The following is a 17,157-nucleotide window of genomic DNA, read 5'->3' on the forward strand; positions in this document are numbered from 1 at the left end:
CCTGGACGGGGTGGGGCATGAACTCCTGTGTTACAGGAGTGCAGCGCTGGGCTTGGGGGATCCTCCACCTTCTATGGTGAGCAGAAGCAAGCTTGCCCTGTGCCCGGTGGGAGAGGTCACCCCATCCGTTAAGCCTGCCTGCTGCAAACACAATTCTGCCAAGTGGCCTGCGTGGTGAACAGTCCAGGGCCCTGTATCCTTGGCGTGCCCTACAAGAACGTGCAGGAGTGCTCGGGGACCATGGATCACCTCTCCCAAAAATGCCTTTCGTTCCTTCAACACATCCATTCAAATTTACTCAGGCACCTTCTGCGTACACAGAACTCGATGTTAAGAGACAGCAGTGAGAAGATTCTCTGCCTAGGAGGCGCTTAGAACTTAGTGGGGAAGGCAGGTAACAAAAAGGAATGAAATTAAAAACATGATGTCATGTGGTGAAGTGTTGTGAAGACAAATAAAGCAGAATAGTGAGATAGAGCACACCTTATTAAATAATTTAGCTTTCTGATAAATTAGATTTATTCATTACCAGAAAAACCTTCTGCTATTAACATTGTAAAATCTGAAGACATTTGGTTTATTTTTTATATCTTTATTCAAAAGGTAAAATTAGATGTTGGAGAGGTTGTGGAGAAAGGGGAACCCTCTTACACTGTTGGTGGGAATGCAAGTTGGTACAGCCACTTTCGAAAACAGTGTGGAGGTGCCTCAAAAATTTAAAAATAGAGCTACCTTATGACCCAGCAATTGCACTCCTGGGCATTTGCCCAAAGACACAGATGTAGTGAAAAGAAGGGCCATATGCACCCCAGTGTTCATAGCAGCAATGTCTGCAACAGCCAAACTGTGGAAAGAGCCGAGATGTCCTTCAACGGATGAATGGATAAAGAAGATGTGGTCCATATATACAATGGAATATTACTCAGCCATCAGAAAGAATGAATACCCAACTTTTACCTCAACATGGATGGGACTGGAGGAGATTATGCTAAGTGAAATAAGTCAAGCAGAGAAAGTCAATTATCATATGGTTTCACTTATTTGTGGAATATAAGGAATAACATGGAGGACATTAGGAGAAGGAAGGGAAAAATGGTGGGGGGAGAATTGGAGGGAGAGATGAACCATGAGAGACTATGGACTCTGAGAAACAAACAGGGTTTTAGAGGGGAGGGGGGAGGGGGGAGGGGTTAGCCCGGTGATGGGTATTAAGGAGGGCACGTACTGCATGGAGCACTGGGTGTTATACGAAAACAATGGATCGTGGATCACCACATCAAAAACTAATGATGTATTGTATGGTGACTAACATAACATAATAAAATTTTTTTAAAAAAAGGTAAAATTAGGATATTTAGAATCTCCTTTTTTTAATGATAAGCCTCTTTCCTGTTGGAAGTGATATTTTGATTCATTGATTCTTCGTTGCTCATTTCTTCTTCCTTTTGTTTATTTTCTTCATCCGAAAGCGTGTTCCTCTGTGTTGTTCACGCTTTACATTCCTCCCACATATTTCAGAGTTACTTTCTCACTTTGGTTTTAAGCAGATAGAGCACCTTTAGAGAGAGGAATAGATGGTTGATCAATGGTCAGGGGAGGCCCGAAATGGTGACACTGGAGCAGAGACCAGAATGGAGTCAGACCAGAATGAGCCTCGCCTGAGGGAAGAGCATCCCAGGGAGAGAGAGCAGCACATCCACCAAAGCCCTGAGAAAGGAATGTGCTTGACCCGTTCAAGAAACCTGAGGCCAGGGTGGCTGGAGTGCAGTGAGCAGGACGAGAGGAATCTGAGATGTGGGGGGAGAAGCCCAAAAGCCCAAGCTGACTTGTAATTGAGACAATAGAGTTTTCTTTCTTTTTTTCTTAGAGAGCGAGCGAGCCCGAGAGTGCACTCAGGGGTGGGGAGGGGCAGAGGGAGAGAGAGAATCTTAAGCAGGCTCCACACCCAGCACGGTGTGGGGCTCCATCTCACGACCCTGACATCATGACCTGAGCCGAAATCAAGAGTCGGACCCTTAACCGACTGAGCCACCCAGGTGCCCCAGAGACAGTATAGCTTTCTATCATAACAAACAGACTTTTTATATAAAGTAATTTCTAGAAGAGGGTTAAAGGAAAACAATCAGACTGGACCCCAGTCCAGTGTATAGAGGGCAGCTTGGCTTCATGGACACATGGGGTGGGGGGGTGGGGGAGGAGTCGGAAGAGCTGAGTCCCAGCTGTGAGGCACCAGGCAAGTCCAGAGACCTCTGTTCTTCATCTGCAAATGGGGAGTGAGGCCTAAAAGGGGTGTGGGTAAGATCAAGTGAAATAAAATGCGTGCAAGAGTTTTCTTGTTACAAATGTTCGAGGGATTGCAATTGTGCAAACAGGACCTACATCAAAAGATCACAAGAGAGCTGAATGGAAGGTTTAAACTCAAAGTTAGATAGTCGCAACTTAGTCACCACGTACTGAACACTTCCTCAACCCTCTGTAACTATACAGTTCTGTGATCCTCTCCCAACAGATGAAGAATGCAGTAAGCAGAAAGTACCTACTTAGGAAACGGATGAAGAAGGGAGAGCAGAGAAGGACATTCTTGGGTGTCCTTCCTGCTAGGTCCAGATCCCCAAACATTGCCCCAGGTGCCAGGGGTGGGACTGCTTAAGAGAAGAAAACCCTTCCACCTGCTACAACCTCAGGGGCCCTTCCAGAAAGCGCCTCTCTGAGAGCTGACTCTCATTGCGCGGTGCCCACTCTGGCTGTTCTAGGATGTTAGCAAGAAGCCAGTGGATGACTTCTGGTCTGCTGCAGTGAAAAGAAAAGGGGCCCTTTCGGCTCTGCGTTCATGTTTCTATCCTACACCCAGGAACAGAAGTAATGCAGCTTTGGGTTGAATTAATTATGACTGAACTATTTTTTAAAAGCATGAGACTGAAAATGGGGGGCCGGTGGAAGGTTAGGGTGATTTCGCCTCCTCCAATTGGTTTCTACCTTTGCCTAAGGGTCAACAAAAAATAATTCCAACCTGGATGTGAAAGCCTGGAAGGTATATAATACAATCAGGAAAGCTAGCAGATGCAAAGGCGGTGTGGGGTGGGGTGGGGAGGTCGGTGGGGCAGGGTTAGGAATGGCGAGGACGGGTTGTAATCGCTCCCTCTTCTGGGACCTCGGCCAAACTGCCTAGAGGCTGCCTTCTTTCTGCCCAGAGCCAGAGTGAACTTGTCAAGGCACCGTGAACCCCTGTGTCGCGGGTGAAGCGGCAGGATGGGGCCGGCTTTAGGAGCGTCCTGTTTGGGGTACCTCAGTACCCGAACCTCCTCTTTCAGGTATACGTGGGATCGTGATTCGATGAAACTAGAACTCCTCCGTCCGGGAGAGGGGTTGGGGCGCGCCTCTGTTTGTCGATGTCAAACCGGGTCCGAGGGATCCGCGAAGGTGGCGGCTACGGAATGGCTGCGCGATCGTGAACCTTCTCCGGAGACGACCGCAGTCAGGGTTCTCTCCGCAGGGGGGAGGCGGGGAGCCCGGCGGGGCGGCGTGAAGGCCTGGCTGGTGTTGTGGCGGGTCCCTGGGCCGCCACCCCCTCCCCCGCCCGCCCTCCCCTGTGCAGCCCGGCTGTGGGTGGGGGCACCTCTCCAACCCGCCCCTGCGCGCGGACACTCCTCGGCGCTCCCGGATTCCCAGCCCTGTGACAGCCCGTTGCCCCGGGGACGGCGCGGAGAGGTGGGAGGGACGGGCGCGCCGAGCCCAGCTGGACTCCTGAGGGGGTCCCACTCTCTTTTCTTCTTCCACTGGGAAGGAGGTCCACGAGGGTTCAGAGCCGAGGAGCCAAAAGGGGGCTGCGACCCAAGGAGGGACTGGGTAGGGCGACCTGGACCCCTCACTGTCCTCCCGGGGGCACGCAGCGACCCCTTCCACGCCCGCACCCGCCGGGTCCCCACGAGTCCGGGGCGGCGCGCGCGTGTCCCCTGCCGGGAAGCCCGGATCCCGCGCGCCGCGCGCCATGGAAGCAGCTAACCTCTCGGTGGCCGCCACCGGCGTCGCCCTTCCCCTGGCATCCGAGGCCTGCAGCATGGGCCCGAGCCCCGGCGGGGTCGTCGGGTCGACCCCGGGCGGTGCCGCCCTGCCGGGCCGCGAGCCGCCTTTCTCCGTCTTCACGGTGCTGGTGGTGACGCTGCTGGTGCTGCTGATCGCGGCCACTTTCCTGGGGAACCTGCTGGTTCTGGTCACCATCCTGCGCGTCCGCGCCTTCCATCGTGTGCCGCATAACTTGGTGGCCTCGACGGCCGTGTCGGACGTGCTGGTGGCGGCGCTGGTGATGCCCCTGAGCCTGGTGAGCGAGCTGTCGGCCGGGCGGCGCTGGCGGCTGGGCCGGAGCCTGTGCCACGTGTGGATCTCCTTCGACGTGCTGTGCTGCACCGCCAGCATCTGGAACGTGGCGGCCATCGCCCTGGACCGCTACTGGACCATCACGCGCCACCTGCAGTACACGCTGCGCGCCCGCCGCCGCGCCTCGGCGCTCATGATCGCGCTCACCTGGGCGCTCTCGGCGCTCATCGCCCTGGCGCCGCTGCTCTTCGGCTGGGGCGAGGCGTACGACGCGCGGCGCCAGCGCTGCCAGGTGAGCCAGGAGCCCTCCTACGCCGTCTTCTCCACCTGCGGCGCCTTCTACCTGCCGCTTGGCGTCGTGCTCTTCGTCTACTGGAGGATCTACAAGGCGGCCAAGCTTCGTTTCGGCCGCCGCCGCCGCCGCCGGGCCGTGCTGCCGCTGCCCGCCACCGTGCAGGTGAGGGGCGCGCCGCCCGACCGGGGCGCGGGGCGCGGGGCGCGGGGGCGCTGCGGGAGGAGGCGGCTCGGCCAGCCGGAGAGTCGGCGGCGGAAGCTCGCACACTTGGGCCGCGCACCCGGGGCGCCCGAGGAGCTGGGCATCTGCTGTCAAAGGGGCGCCTCCCCTGCCGCTGGCGCGCACGCGAGGGGCTGGCCCCCAGCGGACCTGGCGCGCGGGGGAAGCGCTTTCAGGACCCGCGCACTAGGGCTGGCGGGGGCGCGGGCGCCGCCGAGGCACGCGGCCGTAGGGGGTCTGCAGGGGCGGCGTTTCTGGGGAGTGCTGAGGGCACCACCGATGAGCCGAGCCCTTGGGGTTTGCCCAGGAGCGACTGTGTCCCTGTGACACCGGCAGCCGCCAGCTTCCGGGTGGCGGGACTGCGGCGGGCTGGGAGCGCGTGCGGAGGGCCACATGCCTGCGTTTTCCCTTCGCCGCCGCTCCCAGGTCCACCCTCTGCAGTCCAGAAACGGAATCTCCAGCTCTGGCGGCCAGCTCCCTGCCAAAGAGGGAAGTGAGCGGAAAATAGAGCCCAAGTATCATGTTCCTCTCACTACCCCAACCTCAGGGTTTTCCTCTAGCGGCTTTGGAAGGAGCTAGAACCGTCCGTTCAGATCCCGGCTCGGGACACTGGGGGCAGGTGCTTAACCTCTGCGGGCCTCTTTTCCACGTCTTTAAACAAGTTCATTCCTGCTTCATAGGGCTCTTGGTGAGGAAGGATCTCACGAGATGGAGCATGTGAGGCCCCAGCACAGTGCCTGGCACCCCGGGGTGGCAGAGCTGGCTGGGGTAGGGATCACCGGGGTGTTGTTGCCTGGCAGTCCGCAATGGGCCGGAAGCAAACCCTGGAAATGAATGAGACAGAGGAACACGGATTTGGCAGAACGTCTCTGATTGCATTTAGAACTGGAGCTTTCTGCCTTTTGGCAAGACCCTAATAAATATCAGCTCCCTCCTCATCCTAGAAGCCCCAAACTTTCCTTTTTTGGGGGGGTAGTGGTCAGGCTCCAAGTCCTGGAGAATAATAATAGGACTTACTGCCCCTTTCCAAATACAATAAAATAGTTGCCCTTTGTCCTCAGGCATACCTTCCAGGACCCACAGTGGATGCCTAAAACCACAGATATGCTATTTTTTCCTATACATACATACTGAAGATAGAGTTTAATTTATAAATTAGGCACAGAGGTTAACAACATACCTAATAATAAAATAGAACAATTTTACCAATATACTATAATAAAAATTATGTGACTGTGATCTCTCTCTCAAAAATATTGTACTGTACCCACCCTTCGTCTGGTTATGCTATGAGATGATAAAATGCCCACGTGAGGAGATGACATGAGGTGGTGACGTAGGCATTGTGACGTAGTGTTAGGCTACTACTGACGTGGATGAATCAGGAGGATCATCTTCCAGACCTCGGTTGATCACAGATAACTGAAACTTCGGGAAGGGAAGTGAAACCATGGCTAAGGGGGTGGGGGTTGGGGGGTGGGGGGTGTGCCAGAGACCACTGTGCATGGCCCAAGGAAGGACTGCTGGTGGGCGGGGGCAGGGAGAAAGAGACAGTAAGTTTTCTGTTGTTAGTTTTGTTTTAATTTTGGAAAGTTAACTCAGATACGTAGGCTGCGCAAACATATGTGTTTTAAAAAAGCAGGCTTTTTCCTCTTCATTAAATGGCAGAGGGATTTTGTAGCATAAAATAGGAATGTCAAGACTAGAATTGGAAAGTGTTGGTAGAGCAGAGCTTTATTCAGAATTAATGATGTTCTTTGAAAGGTCCCTTGGAAATGCCTGGGGTGATTATAGCTTTTCTGTCTGATTGCGGAGGTAGGGCTGATTTTTAATAGCTACATCAATCCAATGTGCACCTAGAGAAATCATGGCGGAATGGATGCCAGAAAGGCTTGCCAAACCTGAGTTGGGCATTCATTTTTGAACGACCCCATCCAGGCAGGTGATATCAAGAAGAAGAGAGTGAATAGAAGCCTGGCCAATCCGGGGTGGCCGTGGGTGGGGAGAAAGAGCTCGGGGAGGCAGGGCCAGTGGTGTGATTTTCCACTTGCTGGCAGTGGGACCCGGGGCAAGCCCTTCCCCCGCTCTGGGCTGCAAGTTCTCTAATACACAGTATGGGTCTAAGCCCTGGCTGGGGCTCTCCAGTCATGTGATGCTGAGATTGTAGAGGGGATTGTGTTGGACAGCATCCCGCTTCCTTAGGCTTCGGCCAGCCCTCACTCAAATGCCTGGGTAATGCTGCTCCGTCAGCATCTACAAGGTTTCTGACCACAAGACACCCAAACGGAAACTTAAAATAATATGTCTGGAATACTATCTACCTTTCCCCCGCCCCTCCTGCTGTTTCCTGCACTCTAGGGAAAATGAGTTGAATTTAGGTCCTGAAACGTGTCTGTACTGCTTTCTGTGGGTGATGGAAGCACTTACGGAGTCTGAAGGCTCTGGTAATGGGGCTGTGTACATCCTTCATCTTTTCCGCGATTCTGTGGCCAGGTCCCAACACTGAGATATGATCAGAAAGGGACCAGCAAGAGTTCCTGTGCAGTGATTTAATTCTCTGGGGCAAAATGCAGTTTTTGAAAGTAGAACCGGAAACCAACGTTGACTAAGTGAGTCCTATAATCCAGACACTGTATTTGATGCTCTACATCCATCTTCTCTTTCATCTCCATGACCCAGCTGGGTTGACCCTATCGTCTCTATCAGTCTGGATCAGCTGAGACATGCTCAGCCACATATGACCCCCAAATGGACAGCTTATCTCACTCTCAGAGTTCAGTGTGGGTCCCCTCCTGCAGAGCTCTCCACCAGGCAGCAACTCATGGACCTGGACCCCTTGCCATCTTCGAGCTTTGCGGTCTAGAACGACTGGCTTCCAAGGTTGCCGTGTGAAGGCAAGAGATGGATGGAAATATAGCAGCTTTTAACTGCCTTCCCCCAAAGCGGACACATGACAGCTCGTGCTCGGCCCATTGGCCAGCCACTGGCTGTGACATCCAGGGAAACACGTGGATTATTTGGTGAACACTGTCTTTAGCACCAACCCTCATTTTCCACTTGATAAAACTAAGTCGCCACAGAGTCAGTTCATTTAAGACCACAGAGTTAAAGTGTGGAGAAGCTGAGGTCACTGTTCTTTACTTTGTCATTCCTCCACGCTGTCTCCAGGGATTTAACTGCTGAGCACTGTTCCACTGCCCTCAGGTACCTCACCTTCATAGGAAGGAGGCAGCCATATCTCAGTCAAGGTGGGGCAGCATGGGATCAGGGTCTCAAAACTCTGCTCGTGAACTCTGTCCTTTCCAGGAGAGCTGACCACAGCTGAGCACGGAGGCACTCCCCCGCCTTCTCTCAGGAGACAGGGTTCATTCCTACCCTGCCCTCCTTTCTTTCAGCTTTCTAGAATGCGTACCACATATAGAGTATGTCCTGCTCACCTCCCCCACCCCAAGCAACCCCCATGGGTCATGATTGTTTCCTATTGGCCGGTGCCCTTTACTATTGAGAAGAAGAAAAAAGCAAAATCAATGGAGATTATGTAGTTGGCTTTTAAAATGTGACATCAAAAACTGTGGGGTTTTTTTCCGGTTGTTTAATTACCATGCACAAGCTGATAAGCAGGGTCTGATTATTCGTTAGGCACAGTAGGTGCACTACCCAGAGCCGCAGTACTTTTAGGGGTCCATGGAAATGGTTCAATTTTAATTTCTTTTAAAATTAGGGGAAGAATGAATATAAGAGCAATGAATATATAATAATGTATCCAGCCTCAGTTATATTAGTCTTCATAATAATATGGTCATAAAATATAATTTTTAATATTTTTTAATGGAAGAAGGGGCCCACAGAGGCAGAGATGCCTAGGGCTCATGAATGTGATAATGCAGCCCTGGCTGACACCCTTCACTCACTCACTCACTCAATCAATAAACATGTGGTGGGAGACAGTGTGCCCAGTGGTTAAGAGCATGGGATTTGGAAGCAAGCAGACCTGGATTTCAATTCTTTTTGTGCCACTTATTAGCACTGTAGCTGAGTGACTCAGTCTAAGCCTGCATTTCCCCATAGGTAAAATGGAAATATTGCCACCTGCCTCATAATATTCTTGTGATGAGTAAATGAGATAATGGTGTATACAGAGTCTCTAAAATAGTAAACCATAAATGCAAGCTGCTAGCATCTTCATTATTGTTCCCTAAAATTCCTCTTGTAAGTTCTAAAAAATGAATGATGATTTTATTCCTCTTACTGCTGTTACTCACCATCCTAATAGGGGAGTTACTTTTCACTTGTTTAACAGACTAGCCCAAAGCTTAGTGGTGTAAAACAACAAACATGTACTAAGTTTCTGTGGGTCAGGCTTGGGAATGGCTTTGACCTTCTGGGCCCAAGGTCTCATGTGGTTGTAGCCAAGATGTCGGGTGGGGCAGCAGTCATTCCAGGGCTTGACTGGGGCTGGAGACTGCTTCCAAGATGGCTGACTCACAGGGCTGTTAGCAGGAGGTCTCCCCAGGGCTGCCTAAGCGTTGTCACAACATGGCGCCTGGCTTCCCTTCTTCCCGGAGAGCACCGTAAGGAGGAAACTGCAATGCCTTTTACAGACTAGTCTCAGAAGTTACATGAGATCTCTTCCCCTATAGTCTAGTCACTAGAAGTGAGTCACCAACTCCAGCCCACACCCAAGGCAAGGGGAATTAGGCTCCACCTTTGGAAAAGTATCAGTGAACTTGTGAACAGATTTTAAAACGACCCCCGTAAGACACACAGATGGTGTTCAAAATGACTTGAGCGACTGTTACTGACCTGCATATTAGGCACTGTCGTAGCCTCTGAAGTTTCAAAGAATGAGTGAGCAAGGTCTCTATTCTCAAGGGATTAATTTTAATAGACCACAACTATATAATTAAAAATTCAATAAAATCTTATAGGTGCTCTGCTAGAAGTCTGTCCAGAATACAGTGAATGGTCCTGAGAGCCTGAATATGGGAAAGCACTTTGTACATGGCCAAGGGCAAAATAGATGTGTAATATTGAGCTGTAGGGTTTGCGACAACTTCGATCTGAGTGTTAGATAATGTTACGTTATAAAATATTGGCCTCTCTAAGCTAACTCTCTGTATTAGCATAAATAAGTTTTTGTGTTGTCAGAAAAATAAATAAGTTTTTGTGTTGTAAGCATACAGTACATAAGCCTTGAGTGACCTGAAATCTGTACAGAGCCCTTTATGTTTTTGTCACTTGTCCAATGTTTAGTTGTCATCTGGACCACCCCAAAGACTAAGCTGCTGGTGGGACTGCGGGCTTGTTGGAGACAGGAAGAGGGTGGTGGAAAATCACCACCCTCGTTCTGATTCCATCTGTTAAAAGAACTGTGGGCTCAAACACATTCTCATGCCAGACTGCAAGCTTATTTTAACTTTAGGAAAGTACATTTTATGAATCAAATTGTATCAGTGGTAATAAAAAATCTGGTTTATGGTTTGATTCTTTAAAGATTGGCACCTAAGAGTCTGCGAGTTTCCGGAAGTACTTGGATGTGTCAAGGAGCGTTTTTAAAATCTGCACCTTCAGAAATGCCCCTGGCCTTCCCGTCCCTACAAACTTCTCCCTTGCTGTTTCCTTGCATTGTTATGTTCATTCTGTCTCTTTACCTCTACTTCCATTTCTCTTTTCTCTCTGATTGGATTGTTGGAGAAGAGTGGAGGGGGAGAAGGAGAAAGGCGGGGTGGGGGGGTAGGCAAATACGGTGCAGGGACCATGTGTCTTCACCAATGACCTTGCAATGATCTACTCCTCAAATCTGTGTGGTTCTTGGAATAGATTGAGCTTCTCAGTGGAACACTGAGATCCAAATTCCATGGTTCTTAACCTTTGGGTAGGTCGCAGATGCCTTGGGCTTGCTGCCCAGAAAGGTATGTAGGTGCTTAGTCACCCGATTTGCATAGGGCAGTCCCTGAAGCCTATCTCTGAAGACTGATGCTGAGCCTTCCTTCCCTTGGCTTTTCTGAGAGATGGAACCCACAGTGTAATAGTAACTGTGACTCTCTGAAGCAGGGCTGTAGTTGTCAGGGCATGGCCCCCAAGGGGGGCAAATCAGAACCCTGAGTCTGGACAATACATGTGCAAAAGGCTTTGCCTCCCTTCTTTCCACTACTCCCTCCTCCCTACCCCCTGTGCCAAGAATCTTTGGCTTGGGCTTCCAGGGATTCCAGGGTATGAACTCTTGCCTCAACAGAGGCCCTTCCATTGGCATCCACTCGTAAAGTGGGGATGACTTCAGATCAGATGATATTAGAACAGAAAACACAGATGTATTCCCCTTCTCCGAATTAACTCCAGTGGATCCTTAGCCAATCCACGGTGACTAAACTCCCCACAAAAATCCATGTTCTCCAAAAACAAGAAAGATAGCAACTGTACCTTATGTTATTATGATCACACGCAAGAGCTCAGCAAAACTATACTCTATACTCTGTTGTGAATATAATTACACTGAAGGAAAGGTTATTTTTTTTTTTCAAGCCCAGCATGCTCTGCTTTTTTTTCTGTAAGAAAACTTCCTGAATTTCATTTCTTTTCTCTTCTTTTTTCTTTTCACACAAGAGAAGCAGCTGAGAAAATTTCCTGATCTAGTTTGTCAGACATGCTAGACAGTTTCCGTTCACTTTGAGGGGCTATTTTGGTTAGTTAACTTCTTAAAGTGCCTTTGGGAAATGCACCGTGGAGCTTGGTTATCTCAGTGAACGCTGGGCAGAGAGATTGGAGCCCCAGCTGTCCCAAGTCCTGACCTGCCTAGCTCTGGATAGAAACAGGGAATTCCAGTTACAATCCAGATTGCCTTCAGCCCGAGTCAGAAATCTCTGTGTCCTCTCTCCCTCTCTCCCTCTCGGACGTTGTAGGGCTCAATTCATCACTAGGATCAGTATGGGCGCCCAGACACCAGGCTTAGTAAAGAGTCTCGTTGCCATACTTGCATGCCTGACCCGAGGGGTCACAGTGGAAACTACTGTTTGTTCCACCAGTGATTAGGACCATCTTTCTTCTTTTTGCTTGTCTCTCCTATTTCTTATTAGGATGTTTAATTGACAACATTAGAGGATTACAAATGCTTGTGGGTTCTTTCTGTGGCAGCTGGAATTTTTTTTTTTTTTTTTAGAGAAGAAGGAAGGGACAAAGAGTCGGGAAGTTGAGGTTTTGGCGGGCCTCCCGTGTGTTCCTCACAGTAAGCCCGCAGCCAAGGCTCTTCACAGTTAGAGGTGTAGAAGTGAGGGCATGGCGGGGCTCTGGTTAGAATCCTGTCTGGCCACTGACTTGCTCTGAGCCTCGCTTCCTTGTGCCTTCCTTACTGGTTGCTGTTCTTACTGAGTAAGATAGCGGGGGGAGCCACCCAGTCATGTACCAGACCACTGTCAGCAACCTGGAAGTCAGCCTGCCACAGCTCACTGGGCACTGGCAGGAGCCAGGAGACTCCGAATCAGAGTCAGAGGACTTTATCACGCTCGGCACACAGGCCCACACGAGTGTCACATGGACACTGGTTCCCCTTACCCTCAGACTCGCGCGGGAGTGACCTGGAGCGGCCCAGATGCATCTGCATCACGGCAGAGAAACTCCTAGGTGAGAGAGCTCAACTCTGTATTGCCCAGTGTTGGACAATCGATAAACCTGCCTTGTGCTCTTAGGAAACCTGAATCTTTTGTAAGGGGCTGCAAGCTAAGCTGCTGTTTTTCCACTGGGAGACACTATCTCTATCTTCCAAGGTTGTTTGCTTTACAAACATCCTCGATAAGCCAGTCTAAACTTGGGGCTGTCAGTGCCTTCGTTAGCAAAATGTGCATAAATGCAAGAGACCTGAGAGAGAATTGTCTCCCTGAAACATCTCCGAAGTCAATAAATTTTTACTGTTTTTACTATATGCCATTCATGATACTAGATGCTAGGGACTCTTCAGGGGACAGGACACTCATGGTCCCTGCCCTGCTGGCCTGTCCGTGGTGACTCAGAATCCTTGCCCTGACATCAGAGTACTGATGGGAACAGTGGGACAGAATATTTCAAATTGGGACTTGATGGGAAATTCTACTACAGAGTCCCCAGACACACAGTGGGTGGTAAATAAATGTTTAAGCATATATTGTATGGCAGATTTGGTCCTTAATTAATTTTAGATGAAAAAGCCTCAGATTCTATGGAAGGTTAAGGTAAACTCATCTTTTAGGTCCCGTCCCAGCATGGCAGAAAGAGGCCATACAGGCCTGGAACCAGATTGACCAGGCAGGCGCCTTGGTTCTGCGTTCCTCCCCCCGACTTGTGTGGTCTTGGCCATGGCATTTGGTGTCTCCAAACTTCTGTGTATTCAGAGCACCTTTCCTTTTACAGCAGGACCCAAAAGTGCCAGGGACTACTGGCTGTGTGTATCCAACAGCCTGGACTCTTCCCTGCATATTGGGGAGCAGGGGGAGGGTTTCTAGCCAGAGGTCGGAGGCCCCTTAAAGCCTGAATGGTCAGTGTTAAGACAGGTGTGCAGACGGAAGTTGGGGTGAAGAGGTGAGGAGAGAGAAGACCAACGAGGAAAGATGGAGAAGCTCAGGGATGGCTCCAGAGCTGGTGGCTAGAGACCCTAGAAATCGCCAGTAAGACATATGTCCATTCTGAAAAAATCTCAAGCATATGTATTCTTAAAATAGATTCTACTGGGGCGCCTGGGTGGCTCAGATGGTTAAGCGTCTGCCTTCGGCTCAGGTCATGATCTTGGGGTCCTGGGATGGATCCCTGCATCGGGCTCCCTGCTCAGCGGGAAGCCTGCTTCTCCCTCTGCCTCTGCCCCTCCTCCCACTCATGCTCTCTCTCTCTCTCTCAAATAAATAAATAAAATCTTAAAAAAAAAAGATTCTGTTGGAACCCATCCAGATCAATCACCTTTGCTAAAGGTGCAAAACAGGTAGGGATTAAGAGTGTGGTCTCTGGTTCAAAATACTCCCATTTGACCTCCAGCTCTTACCATAAGCAACTGGGTGATCTTGGACAAGGTATTTAACATCTCGGAGTGTTTTCTCAACTCTGAAATGGAGATAATAATACTCCAAATTTTGATGTAAGAATGAATTCAAATCATCCCTTACAAGACTTAAGCATAGTGTCTGTTTTATGGTTAACTTCTCTGGAGCTGTTCTTAGCCTCTTTTGGCTTTCTATTGGATATTACACCTCAAACGACAAAAGCCAAGGTAGTCAGTCTCCTTGCAAACCGGAATCATCATCCCAGGCTGTATGGCCTCTCTCTGCCACTCCGTTTCTTTGAAGCCGTTTCTGGAAAGATTCCACGGTCTTCCCGCATCTCTCTCTGCGAGGGGTGTAGCAGGCTCAGGAGGAAAGCTGGGAACACGGGCTTCTAGCAAACAGAGGCCGCGGCGGAGCGGAGCTGGATGCCGCTAACCGCCGCAGTGCTGGAGGCCAGGTCCTTTAAACCAACTTACTCTGTGAACTTGCCTTTTGTTTCTTTCCCCCAGGAGCCCCTTTGAGCTGAATTCACCCCATTTCTTTGCCTCAATAGCATACCAAGGATTTGGAATTTCCGTTCCCCGGGGGAGGGACTCAAGTGCCTGGGAGGCCATTTAGGTCAGCAGAGAAGTGGTTGGAAAAGTGCCCAGTCCTGAGCCCGGAGGGAGGAAAACGACCACGCCACCGTCCACTTCGGCTCCTGCTCTGATAAGATGGTTCCCTCCCCAAGACACGGCTCAGTACTCATGAGATGGTTTCAGGATGGCACGTCTCTATGGCTCAGACTTGTCTGGTGACTTGAGGATGGTCCGCTATGAGGGGATGGGTCAGCGCGGTCTCTTCTAAAGGAGAAGGGAGACGCAGGTGCGGACCTTTCTGTTGTCATGATCACTGGTTCACTGAGCAGCCGTTTCCTGAGCACCGGCCAGGCACCAGGTGCTGCTGCCGGGCAGCTGTGTGTACAAGGGGGACAGTCCCAGCGCCAGTTCAGCTTGGCCCGGGGTGGGCGGACAGGTGTAATCGCCATCGCCGCACAAATTGCTACAGAAGAGGAGAAAGGGGTGCCAAACAGGGAGATGTGTTTGAGTTTAGAGGGTTAGAAAGGCCACTCTGAGAGGCCACTCAGCCTCCAAGCTGAGACCCGAGAGGTGAAGAGGAGCTGACCAAAGGATGGGGGTGACAGGGTGGACGGTGCACCAGAGGCTCCTTAAATGGCAGTGAATTATTACCACAATGGCATTTACAGTTTTCTGTTTGTTTGTTTTTTTAAGCTAGGCAGTACAGAACTACTCCAGAATCTAAATCTGGAATCCATTTAGCACATCGTTGTATAATTTCTTGCAATATTGATGTTTATAGGCTGCCTCGCCAGCTGCGAACTTTGTGCCTGGGCTGGGCTGGGATCTGTTCTCTTTGGGGTCCAAGTCCCAGCCCCAGCCCACTCCATGATTGTCGAATGGGTCATGTGCCAGGAGTTGTGCCGGGCAGCCAGCACATTCCCAGTTCACGTCGTCTCCCCGGTGGCCTTACGATGGGGGGAGAGGACTTTGTCACCCAGCTTCACAGATGGGGGAAAAGCAGGTTTGGCCACTGGGGCTGGGACTCAAGCCAGAGTCTGACACTGAGGCTCCTGCTCTTATCTGCCACCTTCCCTTTTTATATCTTATTATCTGACATCGTGGGGACCACCACTGTCACTCCAGGAAGAAACTTCCGGACTTATTATTATTATTTTTTTAAGATTTTATTTATTTGTCAGAGAGAGCGCATAAGTAGGCAGAGCGGTAGGCAGAAGGAGAGGGAGAAGCAGGCTCCCCGCTGAGTAGGGAGCGGGATGCAGGACTCGATCCCAGGAAGGCAGATGCTTAACCTACTTAACCGACTGAGCCACCCAGGCACCCCCTTCAGGGCGTATTTTAACCTACACTTTCAGGAACGTTTTCACCTAACATTTTGGATGGATTCTGGTATAAGCGCATCTTGAGAGGCCGCAGGAGAGGTGTTGGCCACACTGGATTTATCATCCCACGTCAGGTTTTATGTGTTAATCGCACGTTTCCTTTGTTCCAAGGTGGAGGAGGCCCCTCAGGAGGCTGAGGTGGTGTTCGCGGCGCGTCGCCCAGCGGTGGCCTTTCAGATGAGCGGGGACTCGTGGCGGGAGCAGAAGGAGAAGCGGGCAGCCGTGATGGTGGGCATTCTCATCGGCGTGTTTGTGCTGTGCTGGATCCCCTTCTTCCTGGCGGAGCTCATCAGCCCCCTCTGTGCCTGCAGCCTGCCCCCCATCTGGAAAAGCATATTCTTGTGGCTTGGCTACTCCAATTCTTTCTTTAACCCGCTGATTTACACAGCATTTAACAAGAACTACAACAACGCCCTGAAGAGCCTCTTCAGCAAGCAGAGATAAACCCAGGGCTCGGGGAGACCTGCAGGTAGGGCCGTGGGCAGAGAACTGCTGTTTCTTTCCGCCGCAGGTAGCTGATGCCGATGACATCAGAGCCGTACCGTCGGGCCTGGACGGTAGGCGCCGCAGTGCCAAAGGCTCGCCGGGAAGACAGCGCATGCGTGGCAAGCGTGCAGCCACGCCCTCTTCCCGGGTGTGTGGCAGACATTGCTAATCGATCGGGGCACGTTTCTCCCCGCAGCGGGACCTCTGCCTCAGGATCCTTATCCGCGCTCTAGGTACTGCTAACTGGCTGGAATGGACACAGGAGTCGAAGCAGACTTGCCTTTCCTTTATTTAATACCCTGTTCCTCCGAGGGGATCCCTCGGCACAGAGCCCCAGGTGGCCTGTTTTGGGGCCCACTCAGGAGACTGTCTCCTTTGTGAAACAGCCCCCACCCCGTATCCACCTGATGCAACTTCCCTTCCCCAATCTCCCAGGCGGTGTATCCCAACTGGGGAGATGGGCATCATCTGAACGTTGGTTTTTTATTAAAAAAAAAAAAAAAAGTGTCTGGTGCAACCCGTTATCTACTGAATCAGACTTTCGGAGAAGTCTGATAATTGTATTATTGAGTTCTTTTTTCATCAGTGAGAGACAGTGCTAGATACTTAGATTGTTCTTTAGACCAATTAAATTGGCCTTGGGCGGGGGGGGCGGGGCACTCAGGCAGGAGTGCTTTTTAAAGCTCCCTAGGGGATTCCAGCCGGCCAGAGTTGAGGATCCCGGTGGGGTCCTTTCTCTGCTTCTGAACAAGGGAGAGCAGCTATGAGAAATGTTCCCACCACTTCACCATACACACGTGTATGTGTAATAAAAATACTATTGAAGCATTGATTTCTGGGCTCAAAATCATTCATATGTATGGCTGATCACACACACACACACA

The 17,157-nt window shown here is 50.9% G+C and overlaps 1 protein-coding gene across 1 annotated transcript; it reads left to right on the forward strand.

Moving 5' to 3' along the window:
• The first annotated feature begins 3,988 nt into the window (after positions 1-3,988).
• LOC118011842 (5-hydroxytryptamine receptor 5B) lies at positions 3,989-16,940 on the forward strand. The gene is made up of 2 exons (XM_035006654.1): positions 3,989-4,771; positions 15,899-16,940. The coding sequence occupies exons 1-2, from the start codon at positions 3,989-3,991 to the stop codon at positions 16,229-16,231; spliced, it is 1,116 nt and encodes a 371-aa protein (XP_034862545.1). The 3' UTR covers positions 16,232-16,940.
• Positions 16,941-17,157: the final 217 nt, after the last annotated feature.

Source organism: Mirounga leonina, unplaced genomic scaffold (genome assembly GCF_011800145.1).
Source record: "Mirounga leonina isolate KUSES-001 unplaced genomic scaffold, KU_Mleo_1.0 Mir_151, whole genome shotgun sequence".
Lineage (NCBI taxonomy): Eukaryota > Metazoa > Chordata > Mammalia > Carnivora > Phocidae > Mirounga > Mirounga leonina.